The 17602-nt window shown below is 45.3% G+C and overlaps 1 protein-coding gene across 1 annotated transcript in view; it reads right to left on the bottom strand.

Moving 5' to 3' along the window:
* Nucleotides 1-639: 639 nt before the first annotated feature.
* The window catches only part of CCDC3 (coiled-coil domain containing 3), a 40426-nt gene continuing 23463 nt past the window's right edge, over nucleotides 640-17602 (bottom strand). The window contains exon 3 of the mRNA XM_071734124.1: nucleotides 640-3016. Coding sequence (XP_071590225.1) covers nucleotides 2741-3016 — 276 coding nt within the window. The 3' untranslated portion in view covers nucleotides 640-2740. The remainder of the gene's footprint in view (nucleotides 3017-17602) is intronic.

The raw sequence follows: 17602 nt of genomic DNA, 5'->3' as shown, positions 1-17602 counted from the left end.
AATTGATCGCTGATCCACCTATAGAGTGGGTCTAAAAATTACTGGTTTTGCCAGGCTGTGTGTGATGGTACCAACCTGAATGGATGTGACCCAAATTCCTCTTCATGCTCATGTTCCTTGCCCAGAAACCTTCCTGGTCACTCTGTGGGTACTGCCACCAGCAGGGACAGACACAATTGTGACATTTTAATAGCACTTTTATTTGGGTTTGGTACCCCTTGTTACTTGGTGGGAGGGTTAACCTGTGATCTAATCTGACTGCCAGTCCTTATCTCTGGAAATGGTCCAAAACCAAGCAGAAATTTGTGGAAAAAACTCAAGAAAATTACCTTTTTTTTTGATTTTGCACCCAGAGGGGATGGGGTCTGGGTTGCATTCAGATTTTGCATTTTGTGGATTTGTTTCTGTTTCTTTGCAAAATAACAAAATCTCTCACAATACTGACAAGGAGAACAAAATAGTTCACTTTTTCTCTTTTTTTTTTTTTTTTTTTTTTTTTTTTTAAGTGAGAGAAAGGGGAAAAATAGGAAGAAAATTTCAATATTTTCATCAAGAGTCAAAAATATCAGCCAAAAATTTTTTTTTCAATATCTATGCTTGGAAAATTTGTAAAAATAGCAAAGATGAAGCTATATTAACTATACTTTCTCAGCTTTATACAAACATTTATAAAACATGAATGAATAACAGAGGGAATATTTTTATTAACAACAACAAAAAAAAAATAGAACACAAAGCTTTTGATACCTATAACAGGACAAACAGTTCATTTATTTAAACAGCAGTTGAGAAACCAGGAACAACCAAACCCAAAAACCTGTTACTTTCCAATGGATTTGAATTTTTGAGTTAAAAAAATCTCTTGCTGGCTTCTAGGGAAGCCTTATGTCTGGAGTAATTCTCAGGAAATAGCATTGCTGACTACAGCACAAAACAACTCAAATTGTGCTGATTCGGTAGGCAAAGCTTTTGAAAGCAGTGGGGTTTGTGGTGGAGTCAGAATCCTAAGAAATGCCAATATTTTTTCAAAGGGGGGAGGAAAAAGAAAAAAAAAAATCTGAACTTTATTTCCAGAAGTAGCAAAACTGGAGGAGATTAAAGTCAGCAGCATCCTAGAAACCAACACAAGGCTTAACTTCTGAGTTCAGCTTGGACTGAAGCTGAGAGCTGAAAGCTGATATGGGATTTTCCTAGTGCAGGGAGAGCTGGAGTGTGGTCCAGCAGGGCTGGGGGCTGGATAGGCTCAGTTTTGGGGTGGTGAGAGCCACAGCATGGATGGAGCCCACGCAGTGGTGTGGTAAAGTGTGGAATGTCAGGAGCATAGCAGTGGGATGAACACTGATATTTCTGAGGGCCTCATCTGGATCAGTCCACCTTGTACTAACTGGGTTTAACCCTGGCAGTGTTGCCCAGGGCTGGGCAAGGGCCCCTGTCAAAAAGCATGGAGCATCTCTGCACTCAGGTTCCACGCTTGGAGTAGGAAAAAATGGTTTGAGAAGGGAAGGAAAACACAAAACCTCTTCTACCTTTTTTTCCTGTTACAAAGGAAGGATGGCTGAGTACCAAGACTCATGACAGGCTCTGCCAGATGAAAAAGTGATCAGCCATGGTTAGTGATGCCTCAATCTATGCTGCTTGAGCACAAGTCAGTTTGTAAATGTCTAATAAAGGACATGATGGACTTTTCAGTGAGATAACCAAGAAATGGGATTTACTTCATATTTTAAGAAATTAGACTATATCAACTGTGTAATAAAAATATTTTCTATAGGATTTTAAAATATATACATATATAAACTACCTTAATTTTTAATGCCCTGTTGATAGCTGATGTGGTGTCTACAGTATTTAAGTGTAACTAGGTGAGGCTGCCCAGCAACCTCCATTATCCCTCACTGATTACAAAACTTGAAGCCTTGTCCACATTGTAAATTAAACCTGCTTGAAAATGAGACCTGAAATTGTCTGCCAGGCCTGATCCAGCACCCACCAATAGTCAGACTGCAGAAGCTGGATTAGGGCCCAGACACAAATCCTAAAATGATGTGGCTTCCAACCTTGTTGGCTGGGCAGTGATGAAGGCACCTGAGGAAGTTACTGTGACCCTGGAGGCATTTCCTGGTAAGATAAAAAATATTCCATATTTTATTTAGAATATTTAGAAAGAGTAAAGACAATCTAGGCACATCTATGCTTCATTTTGAATGAGGGACCCAAACTGACTCTGTGTCCTTTGCTCAGACACTGGGTGTAGACTTTAGTCAGGCTGAAGTGAGGATGAGGATGATGATGGAGCACTGACCATTCATGCCTGACTCCTTCCCACAGCATCCTTCTCCACATCCCCCCTGACCTTGCTTGCCCAGCCCATGTGGAGGAGATCAGTTGTCAAGAAGAGTTCCTGTGTCAAGTGCCTGCAATGGCCCATGGGGTGGAACTGGCACTTGGATCAATGACAACCTGAAACTGGTGATGGAGATAGAGGGGGGAAGCACAGGTTACAGTCTGGCCCTCTGACCATCAGGAACAGGGAGGACACAGCCTTGGCCTGTGCTTCCACACCCAGCTAATCAGGGTCTGCATTCCTGTTCAGTCTCACCCTGTGTCAAAAGCAAGCTCAGATCCACTTTCCATGCAAAGTTTGAAGCACAGTGTAGACAAGGTGTGAGGGCCAGATCCTGATCTAATGCAGGCAAAAATCTCCTGGGTTATCATTGGGTCTGAGCACTTAACCCTCGCATTATACTTTAAGGTAGGTAGCATGGGAGTTCTCCTGCTTCAGCGAGTTGATGTAGGGCATTTGACCACCTGCAGAGGCAAGTTTCTCACTGAGCTTTCTGTTCATCTGCTCCATGTGCCTGGTGTTTTTCCTGGCTTGTCTGAGGGATCTCTTGACTTTCTTCACCCGATCTCGCAGCTGTTTGTTGCGTTTCTCCAGCGTTGCCACCTTCTGCTGCAGCTTCTTCACTCTGTCCTCCTCCTCAAACAGGGCTTTCTGGACTGAGGAGCACATCAGCTGAGGGGAAGGCAGAAAAGAAATAGCAGTTGGTGAGCTTTACACAAAAACTCATCAAAGGAAGGGTTCATTCAGGTGTTCTTCAAAAGCCCTCACAGCTTTTCAAAGGAATGAAGCTATTTTGAAGTTCTACATTTTTAAAACCTTTTCTGCTAAAATTCTCTTTTTCACTTCTGTGTCCAAGTAAGATCCCATTCTGTAGATCTTAAAGACACAAGTGATTCACAATTATTATTAGGAGCTGTATTGACAGACCTGTCCAATCCACTGAGGCTATGATGACTTTATGCAGGAAGGTTCCCTATTTCTGGTATGAAACTGGAGCTCAGGCCAAGGGCTGTCACTTCTGGAAAACTACAAATTTGATTCATCTTAGCAGCCCTTCAGAAACTGCAACGTTTGTGTGAGCCTGTCCTTTGCTCTTGATGTCAACACATGACACCACCTGCAAAACACAGACCTGGTTGTTTCACCTTTTCAGAAACTGAATTGTCTTAAATATCTCATTATATGAGTTTCTTTGGGATGAAACCCTAAAGGGCAGATCCCAGCAGTCTCTAAGAGCTTTCAAGATCCCACAACCTTAACAGAAGTGATTTATTTTGGGGGTCATTGGCAGAAAGCTGCCCATCCTATTCTACTCATTACCAACTTACTGCAATATCACCCTCAGTAGGGACATCAGGCTCTTAATGTCCATTCATGCTTCTGCCTCTTAGAGAGCCAAAAAGAAAAAGGATCTATTTTCAAATGTGCTGCACCCAAGGCATCACTAGAAGAGCAGCTCACAGGACATTTCAAATCTGCTGGGCTGGATGATGGCTCAAATGTAAAACACAGATGACTGCATTTCCTCTACCACCCAGAGGTAGACCCAGAGGTCTACCTCATCTCAGCTATATATGACTGCCATGGTTACTTTCCTGCTTCTGACTTCCTACTTGGTTTTAGGTGCAGCAACAGGAAACAGCACCTACAAAGGCTGCTGAGTGGTTTCTGTGCCAAAGAGTTGTGTTCCTGACACACAGCATCACCTGGGATGGGATTCAGCTGCCTTCTCTTAAGTGGATGAACATGAGACCCAGGTCTGGTCTCCTCTTTTTTGGTTTCTCCTGTTATGTCTTCAGAGAGAGACACCTTTCAGGAGTATCTCCAGCTCCAAGGGCAGTTGGAGAAATCACCCTCTAATGACAACTTTCTCATTTCACTGACTACAAAGGCACCAAGTTCCACATTTTCCCCCTGGGCAGCATTTTCCAAGCAGAAAAGGAGGAAGTGCCTGGGGATCAAGAGCAGCCACACCATAAAGTTTCATACAATCATTTTGGTTGGAAAAAACCTTTAAGATCAACCTTTTGACCAAGTCAAACCTGTGTCCCTGAGCACCACATCTACATGGATTTTAAGTACCTCCAGGGATGACTCAACCACAGCCCTGGGCAGTCTGTTCCAGGGCCTGACAACCCTTTTGCTGAATAAGTTTTTCCTGATCTAACTCCTCCCTGGCCCAGCTTGAGGCCAGGGTTTGCTTATAAGTTGGGACAATAAGCCAAGTGAGACCCACCTCCCTACAACCTCCTTTTGGGTAGTTGTAGAGACTTATAAGGTCTCCCCTCAGACTCCTTTTGTCCAAAGGAACCCCAGTTCCCTCAGCCACTCCTCATAAGAACTTGTGCTTCAAACTCTTCATCAGCTTCATCACCCTTGTCTGGACATGTTCCAGCACCTCAATGTCCTTCTTGTAGTGAGGGCCCCAGCACTAAACACAGTACTCAAGGTGTAGCCTCACCAGTGATGAGTACAGGAGCAGAATCACCCCCCTACTCCTGCTGGCCACACTCTTGCTGATACAAGCCAGGATGCTGTTGGCCTTCTTGGCCACCTGGACACACTGCTGGCTCTGACTTAGAGGAGCCACCATCAAAATCCATTTCTGCCCAGGGTGAAGTGACTCCTTGCTTTTTTTCCTACAAAAAGCATCCTGAGATATTTTATTGTGCAAGTAGGACTTCCAGTTGACTGCTGTGCTGGGAGGAAAGGCAGCGTCTTCTGCTGGGTTTATCTTCTATATATAGAGAGAATTTTTTTAATGTGTGTCAAGCACTCCTGGAGCCTGGATGGGCTTTCTCTGGCAGAACATTTGGAACAGACAGGGAATCTAAATAAACAAGTAAATCCTGACTGTGATGATGTAGGATTACATATTTCTTTCCATCTGACTTTGTAGTATTTTCAACAACTGAAAGTAGGGGGAGGGAGCCCGCTTTGGTGATCAACATTTCATTTGCTTTGGAAACCCCCAGCAGACAAAACCCGTGGTCAGTCAACACAAACACAACAACCACTTCCAGGCCCTGTAATTTCTTGTTTCTTATCCAAAAGCACTGCAAGGCTTTGCTAAAAGGCAAATGCTCACCCAGACTCCCTGCTCACTGGGGCTCTTTTATAAATGCGTACTGGGGAGAGTGGGAGCTGATAGAAGGAGGGCCAGAAATTGCACTGAAAAGGAGGGACTTTGGTTTTTGATCACAGCTCATTCCAAGTGTTATTTGGAAACAGCCAGCACATCCTGGCTTTTGTGTTTGCCAAACCATTGCAAAACCTTCAAGCAGAACACTTGCTGAATTTAATTCCCTCCAAGGAGAGCACTGAGTTAGGGAAAGATGTTTGTTGGGAAGACGGGAGGTGGAAACTCTACTTCAGGAGGGACTTTTTGTGTTTTCCATTGATGCAGTGATAGGAAAGGCTACAACAGAGTCTGATGCAGAGGAACAAACAATTCCTATGGCTAAAGTCTGAGGTTCTGTGAACTCAGTTGTGTCCCATCTGCCTGGGCTGGCTGGTGGGGCAATGGCAATGTCAGGGATGGCATTAACCTCAAATCAGAGGCACTCCCAAGCCTCTTGAGACTGGTCCTCTGTCAGCAGAAGTAGCCCAGCTCTTCAGAGCCACTGAGAAACTTCTCAAACACCATCAAAAAGCTACCCAGCTCATTTGCTTATGATGTTCCCCTTCCAGGTCCTCATTCTCCAGCCTGAAACCCGTGGCTTAGTGCTGACATTACCTGGATATTTCCATGGACATCACTAGAACAACACAGTTCCACAAACTCAGGTCCTGTCAGACATGCAGAACTTTGTTTACCCACTGGGCAGGTGACAGGAAGAGCCAAAAAAGAAACTCTTTGTTCCTTCTGCATGGGGAAAAATAACAAGGTGGTGTCCTCCCATTCTCACCAGAATTACATGATTACAAAGAGGATTTTTCTCAGAGCTCTGCAGTGAGGACAATGCTTAAATGCGAGTGCTATCCCCCCCTTGCTGTTACTGCTAGGGCTATGGTTGGGTGTGGCCTAGTTATTTTTAAACTGATGCTGAGAACTGAGTATGTGTGAGAGCTAAGAGCCCTGCACAGGGTGTTTAGCTAACCCAGATGATGGAAAAATGGGTGAGAAGATAACAAGTCCTCAGTATGTGTTGCTACTTGAAACTTCTAGTCTCATGTGCCTGGAAATGCACACCCTTTGCACTTGATGATCAGACCTCAGTCCAAAGTCATAGCTAAAAGCTACAAAGAACTGGATTTTGTTGCTGGGAATGGCCTGTGCTTCCACTCCCCACCACTGCTTGCTATGCCAAGTACACCAGAGAAGGTAAGGTGGGTTTTCTCTGCAATATTTAAGATATAATGAAATCTCCAGCCAACCAGGCAAGTCACGGAGGATGTGGCTCTGCTTGGTGCCACTGAAGAGAAGGATAGGAAAGGATGGATAGCTGAAAACTCATATTCCTGTAAGGTATTGTCCTGGTTTGGGCCAGGATGAAGGTGGTTTTCTGTCTTGTACTTCTGCTTTCAACTAGGTGTCTTGTAAGTAGTTGAACTTGCTGAAATTAACAGCAAGTTTCTCAGACAGTGTCTGCTCCTAGGACTGATAACATTCCATGTTTATAGTTACAGCCAGAGACTGGTGTGCAGAGCCAAGGACACTGCTCAGCTCTGAGGAAAACAAAAAGAGGTCCCACCTGCATCCTTCCTTTGGGGAGGAACAGACAAGACAGATGCCAGAATTGACCAAACAGAGTATTCCATCCCATACACTTCATACTCAGTATAAATTTGAGGGATCACAAGGGTCAAACCCCTTTTTTTCCTTCCTTCTTCCCCTTCTTCACCTGCCCCTGTTTGCTTCGGCATCCTGGGAGGATTCCATCCATTCCTCTGCCTGATCCATGCCTGGTCCTGATCCATCCCAGCCCATATCTGTGTGTTCCTGCCTCCAGCTCCCAACTGCTGCCGACTCCAGGATTCCAGCCTGGACTTTCCCAGGGCTGCCCTGCAGCCTCGGTGGTGACGTGAGAGTTATTGGGGGAGAGGGGGCAGGAACGTGGTATCAATTTTCCTGTATATTTGTATAAATTTAGTAATTTCTCCTATTTATCATTACTGTTTCATTTAAGTTGTGTAGTTTAGTTTCCAACCCATAAGTCCCTCTCCTTTATTATCTCTCCTTCCTTTATCAGGGAGGGGAGAGTCATTAATAGAGAGCATCTGGCATTCAGTTTAATTACCAGGCCAGTGTTAAACCCTGACAGGTATCAAAAGCAGACAGTTAAGAAACATCTTAGAATGATGAAGAAAGGCTGCACTTAGCAGGATGTACATGCCCACAGACCTGGTAAATGGAGACAATGCCCTGGAAATGGCTTCTCAGAAAAACTTAAGGGTTACTTTTCTACTTTCCTCCAAAAGCAACATTGTCTAGTGACCAAAGTTCAGAAGAGTTGAAGGCCCCTTCCAACACAAACCATTTTGCGAATCCATGATTCTTCTGGAGGGCCCTATCTGTATGTGCTTGTTTAACAGTTTTGTTAGCAAGGTGGAGGTAAAACCTGAGTCCAGAGCAGTACCAGGAGATGTAGTAACAAAGGTAGCACAAGAACCATACAGCTCCTTGGGATTTATCCCAGACAACCTACAGCTGTGAAATTACAAATTAAATCTATTTGAGTATCTCTCTGAAGCATCCTGTCACAAATATACCCAGGTTTCAGTTTCATGAAATCTGTATGATTTACAGAATCTGTCCATTAGCCAAACAACTCAACACTGTAACAAATCAAACTGATTTTCTGAGCATCACATTGCAGGCATGTGAGCCCTTTACCAGACAGCCTGAACTGATGGGCACATACATTTGTCTGATGGACAAATACACACATCTACCTTCTATAAGCACCATTAGAGTGGCAGGGTGGCTAGGAAACTCCCCATGGCTAAAGGTGCAATGGTAGTTTTCATCCACCACAAATTATCCATAAATGTCTGAAGTTAACATTACAGAGCTCAACTCACTCAAAACACAACAGTGGCACCCAAGTGTTGCTCTTCATTTACCAAAGGAAGAGAAGCTGAGTTGTAGATAGCCCCTCATGCATGCTCCCTAGGCACAGCACAGCTAAAAAGCCCTGGATCCCCACTACCTGAAACTCTTTCATTTTAGGTCTCCTAAAAATATCTTTCACGTCACATAGTATTTTGGGATATATAGGTATAGGGTGTCATCAAGAAAGATGATTGTTGGAATGTCTTTGAATATGCAAGAGTAAGACCTGATTTCTGCATGGGCATGATGTGTTTTTGGAAGAACTGAGCATGAGTCACCTTGGTTTCTTTGGTCCTTGAATCTTCCTCCTGACTCACACTACTAACTGGAGCAGTGTCCAGTTGGGATACTCCCTCCACATCCCAGACCCAGCACTGCCCTACCACAACCTCTTGGGAGTGTTCAGTGGGAAAAATGAGAGCACCTCTCTCTGCAAATGCCTCCTGAGCATGGTGTTAGGAAGCTCCTGCTCTGCTGTGGAGCCTCCTCCCCAGGGAGCTTGCAGCATCCCTGGACCACTCTCCTCTTGCTCTTCCCTGCTTTAAATCCTCTCTGCAGAAAAGGTAAAAACTGTCCTTTTGCTGCACACTAACTTTACCACTGTGCTTTACCACTGCTCAAGTTGTATAGAACATCCTAAACTGAAGTCTTAAGCAGCACAAATTGTGTGCCTACCTCCAGCTCTTTGAGTCTCAGCACAGTAATAATCCATGCACTCTCTCTCAAGGGGCTCAGGAGCCAAAGACAGGCCTTTATTTTTCTCCAACTCCACCAGAATATATTTCCCCAACCCCTTCTGTGTTCCTAGCATGAGGAAGGGCTCAGTGCCCAGGGAAGCTGGTAAGGACACAATAATGTTCATACAGACAATCTTCAGCTCTCCTGACCAGGGAGGTCCCCTTTGAGCCCATGGCCACATTTCTGACTCTGAGCATCATTTTCATCTGTTGCTCAGCCCCTTTGGGCAGGCCAGTGTGTTGGATGGAAAGACACACACTGAGGCAAAGGGAAGCAGGAAGGGTCTGGCAGGAGGGTATTGGGTTTGGGATGGAGTGACTTAACCTCCAGTTACTGGGATTTTTCAGCCAAGAGTAACACTCCTGCTGGAGTGTGGAAAAGCCCCTGTCAGCACTGTTAAACCATTGTGCAGGGGCATGGAAGTGCTGGGTTAAACCACCACCTGCTTTCTGCAAGGCTGGACTTTCAGAGGTACAAAATTGGGGTCCCCAAGGCAGAGCCAGCATCCCTGGCACTGGGGGTGACGAACTGGGATTTCACCCTAGGGCTTCATCTGAATCCCCAGGATACACAAGACCTGGATGGAGAAGGAAATGATGGCAGCTCTTTGCCATAAGAAGCATAGAGCTTGTGTCTCCACCTGCTCTGAATGTCTCCATTCAAAAAATTTAAGACAGGGACTTCCCTGGGGTATGAGGCTGCCTTCAGGAAGCCTCTGCAAGGCTACACACACCCCAAAGTGCCACAGCACTGTGAATGGTGCTTTTCTGCCCCATTTTTGCTCCTCTGCTCACTAAAAGCAGATTTTTCACCTTAAACTCCCAAGAGGGAGCTAGTCCAGGCAAATCCTCTCACATTTCCTAGCCATCAACAGAGAGGAATGGTGACCTTCAAGGGAAGTCTTCTTGCCTAACTTAGACACCCATCCTGGGTGAACTATTTTGGGGCACCACTCCCCATTGCCTGGATAATCACCTCAGACTGAGCTGGAGCCCATCCTGAGTGACACCTGGCATCACTGACTGACTGGGCCATGATGCAAGTGCAGTATATGTATAGTTTCATTGGACATCCTTGCCCTGGAAATGAACCCAAATCCATCTCCACAGACAGTTGTGAGTTTTTAAAACCAGCCTTGTTTCTTCTGATCTTCATCAAACCACTGCTTGGTGGAAAACCACCCAAACAACTGCTGGAGGACCTGCCAGGGCCAGCTCTTGGACAGCATCTTGGCAGGTCTCTTAGGTAGGACTTGGCCCTGATGTCCTCCTGAGCAGCTGAGAAGGGCCCAGGCACCAGGAAACTGTGAGCAGTATTTACAAGCTGTGATATAAAGGCCCAAGTGCCAAGCAGCTCCACCAAGACATTGACTCAGCACAGAGGATGTTTTTCACTCAAGAAAAGGTGTTTCTCACAAGGAAAATCCCAACCTATTCTTTTTCTTCTGGACTTCTTTTATAACAATCATCTTAAGATGAACAATAGATTAAAAAAAAAATACTTCCCTGTGATTAAGAACTATGAAAAACCAGATTTTCCTCTGTGGCAGGGCTGGTGGCTGTCATCTCCAGTGGGTGTTGCAGGTGCCCATTGCCCTTGTACCTCTGCTCCCAGGTTATGAGTGGTTTTAGAGGACACAGGGGGATGAGGAGGCACTTGAGAGCTGGTGAAAATATTGTCAACCCTGGAGGTACCTTGAGAGAGGACCCTGGCCCTGAAACCCCACACAGAGCATACCTTGGGGCATTGCTTTCCCCAGACACTTTGATGCTGAAGCCTGAGATGCTGCTGAGAGGGAGGGTGCAAAGATACCAGTGACAGTCACACCCCATCTCCACTGCCAAGATGGAGATGGAGGTGAGGTTGTGTCTCCAAAGTTCTTGGATTGGTCACTGCCAGTACCCAGAAAGGGATCAACACCTTATTCCCTCTAACTTGTAAAGGAAAAAAAGGCAGTGGTTTAATGAGAACAGAAGCCACATTAATCAAGATGACAGGAAAGAAAAAAAAAAAGGTGCAGAGTATGAGCCAGACTGCCTACCACAGGCACCTCACTTGTGCCAAGAGAGCAGATAAGTCAGTCCTGACAGTAAATCCCTGCCCAGGCACTGGGGGACACAAGGTCTTCTGGAAGAGAAAAATAAATCAAGATGACAGGACCTCACTCTGGGGCATCCCCAAGTCCTTTTCCCCTCCTCACTGACCACGCAGGCAGGGAGAGAGGCAAACCAAGAGCCACCCAGTTGCTTTTGCCCATCTCTCTGAGGCAGAAGGGCTTTGCTCTTGCCTTGTTTCCTCTGAAACTGTTCCTCCAAGTGATTCACCCAAGATGCCACAGGAATGTGGTGGTGGATCAGGGAAGAGAGCTGCAGGGAAGTCTCCCATCTAAGTGGTTTAGCAGGAGCAGACATCCTCCTCCTTGTGTGGCTGAAGCTGCCAAGCATTGGGCTCAGAGCTCAGCCCCATCAGCCCCATCCCTTGTGCTTCCCAGATTTCCAGGAGCATCCCAGTCTTTGGTGCTGCTCCTGTCTTGAGGTTGGGCAATGCACTCCCTCTGAGGTGGGTGTAGGCTGAGAGGAAGTGGAGGATCTTACACTCATCCCAGGGGTTTATCCCATAGGGACAGGTGATGCTACCCTGCCAGCCTCTTTGCTGAGACCCATGACACCCCCTTTTTGACTCTCTTCACCAAAAATACTCAGGGTGGGCAGTGAAGTAGTGAACCATGGGGCAGCACACATCTCCATAGGGTGGAAAAGTAGAAGCAGCAGCCAGGACACTGCTCCTCACTCTTCCTCCTCATTACAGGGCAGGTACAGAGCTCATTGCCAGGGCAGAAAGCTCATTTGGAAGGTCTAAATTGCAAATACAAAGCAGGGCAATGCAGCACCTCCTCTGGTTCCTGGGTGGTAGATATTCCTGGTATTCCTGATACACCTCTGTCCAGTTCCTGCAGAGTACAGGGTGCAGGCATGGAGTAAGCTGCTTATTTACAAGTAAATGACATTGAATATTAACGTGCACTGCCCAGTTGTATGGGTTACAATATGCTGGGCTTAAGAAAAGTGTTTTGATTAAGGAAAAAGAATATATCTTTTCTCTATCGCTAGAAGCAAATTAGGAGCTAAAAAAACCCATAGTTTCAAGTCTACCTTACAAGACAGACTGCATCATGGATTTCTGCATTTTGCTCTCTCCAGATGCTGAAAAGTGTCTGAGTTACTGCTTGCTTTTTTTTTCCTGTCTCAGAGCTAAGGTTGAAATTTCAGCTGGGCTTCAAAAGTCTCTATAAGAGGCTTTTTCTTCCTATAACTTGGACAGAAACTTTCCATTTCCACAGCTACCAAACACTCAACAACTTGCTATTCACTTTAATTTCCAGCTCAGCTTTTTTCCCTCTTAGCATTATTATTACCACAATAAAACTAATTAGGTCTGATATGCCTAAAAGGACTTTGCCAAGATACCTTACCTTAAGTGTATTGTTCTCCAGCTGGGAGTTGCTGTGTGTGTGACCACATCTCCATCGAAACTTGTTTTACTTGGCTTGTGCCTCAATAGGATTAGGTCACCATTCACCCCACACATACACACAGCAAATTAATTAAATACCAAGCAGGAAATAAAACCAGCAAGACCCAGAAACTGAGTGTATTGTGTCCTTCCCTCTCACTGATGAGAATGCAGGGAAATGGGAAACTGCTGATCAGAGCAATGTGGCGTTTTGAACTTCTCTCCTATTTATTGGTTGCTGATTTTTAGAATAAGCTGACCTCCACCTTGTGTTGTAACAGGTCCTGGAGATGTCAGCTAATTTAATGGTCATGCCAAATAGACAGTGTGCACTCCATAGCACAGTAGCAGTTAAGATAGTACAGTATATTCATAGAGCACATCACCAGATAAAGCCAAGAACCAGCATCAGCTGGTGAGGAAACATATTTTTCTTTACCAATATTAATTTGCATGACAACAACATCAGTTTAAACCAAGATTATATCTGGTTTGGTGAATCAAGTATAGTTTACTTCATTCTACTGTATTATAACTCGTAGGAGTTCCCTGGGGGTCCTACCAGAGGTGATGGATGCTTTGGTGTGGCAGGTGCTCTGTGGATGTCTGCAAGCTGAGGTTTAGATTTAGCATGGCTGCTAGAGGTACAAAATGTCAGGTGGGAGATGTGGGCTGTGGAAGGACAAGGACACACGGAAAAAGAGAAACAGAGGTAATTAAGGACTTAGTGAATTTGAAAGCTCCTGTGGGTAAAGCGATGCCAGACCTTTTACCCCTGGCAGGTTCAGATGGCAAATGCTGCTGTGAAGAGCAGAGATCAGCAAACCTGAAATAAAACTTATTTTGTATGCAATATAAAAATTTTTTTTGCTTCTCTGTGACCTCTAAGTTGAAATGGGGAGAGAGAAGCAAAGCAAACCCCAGCAGGCCAGGGTTGGATATATGCAGATGGCAGCAGGACAAGCACAATGCCTGTAAAGCTGCCTCTCAGAAAAGTACAGAAATGGGGCCATTTACAGTCAGTGGAGTTCATGTCTCCTCCCCAGCAAATATATCATACCTAGGGGAAGTTTTATACACAGGAGGAGAACCTGTGCTGAGACAGGCACATGTTTAGAGTTAATGCAGCATCCATAAATGTCATGTTGCCATATAAATCCCTTCACTCTGGATGTCTTGGCTTCATTCTTCACACAAGCTGCTCCAGCTCAGTTGCCTTTACAAACAGAAAGGATTTCTTTGGCTGCAGGCTCAGCTGGAAGCCCTGAGCATGCTCTGCTGCTGTGCACAGCTTCTGGATTTCAAAGAGCAAACACAGGAGCCCCAGAGCAAGCTGCCATCCTCTGGTGCCACTGGGAAGCAGAGGGTCCAGCATTACTCCCCAGCATCCATAGGAACTGCTGGAGCTGATTTACTTCATTTGCCAGGTCCTCATGGGTGCAGGATAACAGTGGGAGTGAGCAGGGCATACTCAGACCTGTATTTATCCCTGTTTAGTGCATCCCATGGAGTTGTCTTTGCACCACCCTGCTTGATGTATCTAACCTAGGTGCTGGGTAGCAAACGTTGGTTTTCTGGGCTCTTTCTACAGTCAGTGGAGAGAGAGAAATTTCTCTGGAGGATGAGTCAAAGACACTAATTTAGAGCAGGGCAGCAGGCACTAAAGCAGAGCAGACTAGCATGGAAACAACCCTGACATGATGCTTACTCACACAGTTGGAACAGCCCCTGCCAGGGCAGGAGCAGAACAAGAGGCTCTGATGAAGTTTTCCCTGCAAGCCATAAAGGATCTGAGGAGGGAAATTGTGGTAGTGGTGTGGAAACCAAACTGGACAAAGACACAGGGTCTTGGCAAAGGGCATCTGCACCTACTCTCAAGTTGCTCTGCAACCTCAAGGCAAAGAGAGGTCAGCAAGAGGCTGCCCCACACCAGCAGCCTTGGGAGAGGTGATGGAGCCAGCAGTGACAACCAGGCAGAGGCTCAGCCCTCATCCAGGCACAGAAACACCACGGGTTGCCACAGCAATGAAGTGGAAAAGCTTTGCTGAGGTTGAAGAAGCAAAGACAAAAGGCTGGAAAAACAAACATCTGGGATCTGCAGGCACTCTCTGGCTCACGTCAGCACGCCAAGAAAGGAACTGAGGACCTAAAATGCCTGGGAGACTAATCAGCAGCTCTGAATAACAAGCTCCAAGCACAAACATCTGGCTGATGGGAGCTTGCTGCTACTCACAGATATTCCCATCCCAGCTCAGAACTGCCTGTCCACAACACCAGCCTCAGCATAGGCTGTAAATCCTGAAAGGGCCCTGGACCACCCTGGATGTGATAAATGGGCAACAGGCCACTCTGAGCATGACAAGGCTTGGCAAATAACCAGTCTTCAAGGTGTAGGGATGTGGTATTTAGGGGGCCACACTCCTGCTTGGCTGTGCTCAAATGGTCCTAAGCACTCAGCATTAATGGCTGTTGCCAAAGGAGTCAAAAGCTGCTGTTTCATTCTAGTATGGTCCCTCAGGTAGGGTCCTGTTTCTAAGCCAGTATTTCAATTCTCAGTAGACATTTTGAGTCAGGGAAATACAGGTTATATTTGAAATCCAGCATCTTATATGATGGCCAAAGTCTCTCCCTGCTGCTTTGTCAGACACGGGAGCATCAGAAACTCCCAAGTGCTGCACAATTCACTGCCTCATACAGGGAAAAGATTCTCACACTGGAGATTGTCACATAATGCCCATGGAAAACAAGGTCTTAAGGTGTGAGTCAGGTCTCCACATCCACGCAAGCCTGGAGCCCTCTTTACAGTCTGATTTCTGGGGAAGGAGGGCTGCAGTCACAGTTACTCCTGACAAAATGTCCATAGGGCTTATAGGTGCCCTGCAGCAAACTCTTCTCTGCAAGCACCTAAATTATAGAGCATGCATTCCACTGCTGGTTAATGATATGATGGTGGCTTTCAGCTGCTTAATCCTAGGTTAATAATTGTGCTGGAGTGAGGTAACTGCATAGCAAGTGCCACACCACCACACATGAACACACAGCGATACCTTTGAGCAATCCCACACTACTTTGTTTTTTAGCTCTTTTGTGAATAACTGCTCCATGGTCTGCAAAATCTTCTAAAGTCCTGCTATCAAGTACACTTACCTGTAAAATCTGCTGTCGTCCCTTGCCAAATACCTGGGAGCAGGCAGCAAATGTCCCCCTGTAAGTCTGTGTTACCATTTGTGTGTGTGTGAGTATATGAGGGCTTAAAATCTGGTTATGAAAGTCAGTCCATAATTTTTCTGTGAACATTCATTTTGCTTTTCTCACATTTCTCTCACACACATTATCTGTCCTTTCCACAGCTTTGGATTGCATCACTTCAGCAATAGCAAGAGCCAGGATGTGGACAGTCCTAAAGAGCAGATGATCTCCATTACCCCTCACCCTTCTTGCAGAAGCAATCACATTATCCATACCAGGCACCATCCACACAGCCCCACAAGAATTGCGTAATAGCATAGCAATTAAAAAAAAAAAAATGAAAGAAAGAAAAAGAAAAGAGGGCAAAAAACTCTTGAAACCTACTGTGAGGAAGGCAGGATATGGGCTCTGGTATTAACAAAGACACTTCCCTTGTCTTTTGGCAATGGTAATTTAGGAAGAGTGAAATCTCAATTATTTTGAGCTGCTTTATCTGAACAGCTTGTTCTCATTAAGCAACACAAGCACTTCACACCTAATTGAAGAGGGCAGATAAAATGAATGTCCTAATCAGAGGAAAGGAACTGAATGTCTCCACAACAGAGAGTGCAAGAGTTGGCTAGGGGAAAAACAGTTCTAGTGAGATCTTGTTTCTCAGAGCTTCAATTCCCTTCTCCAAAGATGAGGGTTACAGGATTTATGTGTTTTACAGAGTTTTCTGAGCTTTTATATTCCAAAGCAGAAAGTTCTGTATTTAAAACCCAGATTGTGTGGGGTCCTGAGGAACAGAGGAGCTGGGACTCAGGTTGAGATACTTCACTTGCGTGCAGTGAAGTCCTTGTGCTTCTCTGTGCAAATTCAGAGCATGAGCTCAGAAACCACCTTTTTCCATGAATGGTACTGCAAGGCCTTGCCTACCACTGCAGTCTAGTCTCTGATGATCTGGAAACCCATTCTCCAGTAAGGATCCTGGATAAATTGCCAGGCACTCGAGCCCATGACAGGTTGAGCTTTCAGTGATTAGATGTTTAGTCAATAAAAGTTTGTAATGTAAGCTGCATGTCGGAGTGTCACAGATCAAGTCATTTAAGTCCACATTATCCAAGAAGGTGAAAATCCTGGCTAAGCAACATCCATGGGATTTGGATGTGTGTTGCCTCACATTCATGGCAGAAAGGAGGAATTTCCAAAGCTGGATCACAGATCCCCCTCAAGATCATTGGGTGCTTTTGGAAATCTTCCCATGTGTCTAAATGATTTAACAAGAATTTAGGTTTGCTTTGAGGAGAATGGTAACATGGTCAAATGTGCTGCAATCCTGACCTCTTTCCCCCTCAACTACTAAAGGCAGGAGAATAAACTGTAGGAGATGTACCCAGGGCTTCAGTCTCAGAAGTTTCTAATGCTGGGACAAGAGGGATCCTGGTGACAGTAAGTAATTATTTTCTCTATGTGCTTTTGTAACCCCATTTGCCTGCAGGGCAAGGACAGACTTGCTTAGCTTAATGAAAGTGGTGTGGTGCTGTGCAAGTGCCTGGGAGGTGGAAAAGGACTAAGAAATGGTGGATTGTCATTTCACCACTGGAAAAAAAAATCTTTTGGGAGCTGGAGAGTGTCTCATCAGCTAAAACCTGGGCCATTTATTGGCTGGTGAATCACAGTCATGTCATTATTTGTCATTGGAATGGCAACTGGGATTGGAGAGAGCATGGACAAATTCCTACTTCTGCTCAGCTCCAGACATTCTCAGCCAAGGATGCAGC

The sequence above is a fragment of the Heliangelus exortis genome, chromosome 1 (assembly GCF_036169615.1).
Source record: "Heliangelus exortis chromosome 1, bHelExo1.hap1, whole genome shotgun sequence".
Classification (NCBI taxonomy): domain Eukaryota; kingdom Metazoa; phylum Chordata; class Aves; order Apodiformes; family Trochilidae; genus Heliangelus; species Heliangelus exortis.
Note: the sequence above shows the minus strand (reverse complement) of the source record. Positions and strands in the feature narration are given on the sequence as shown.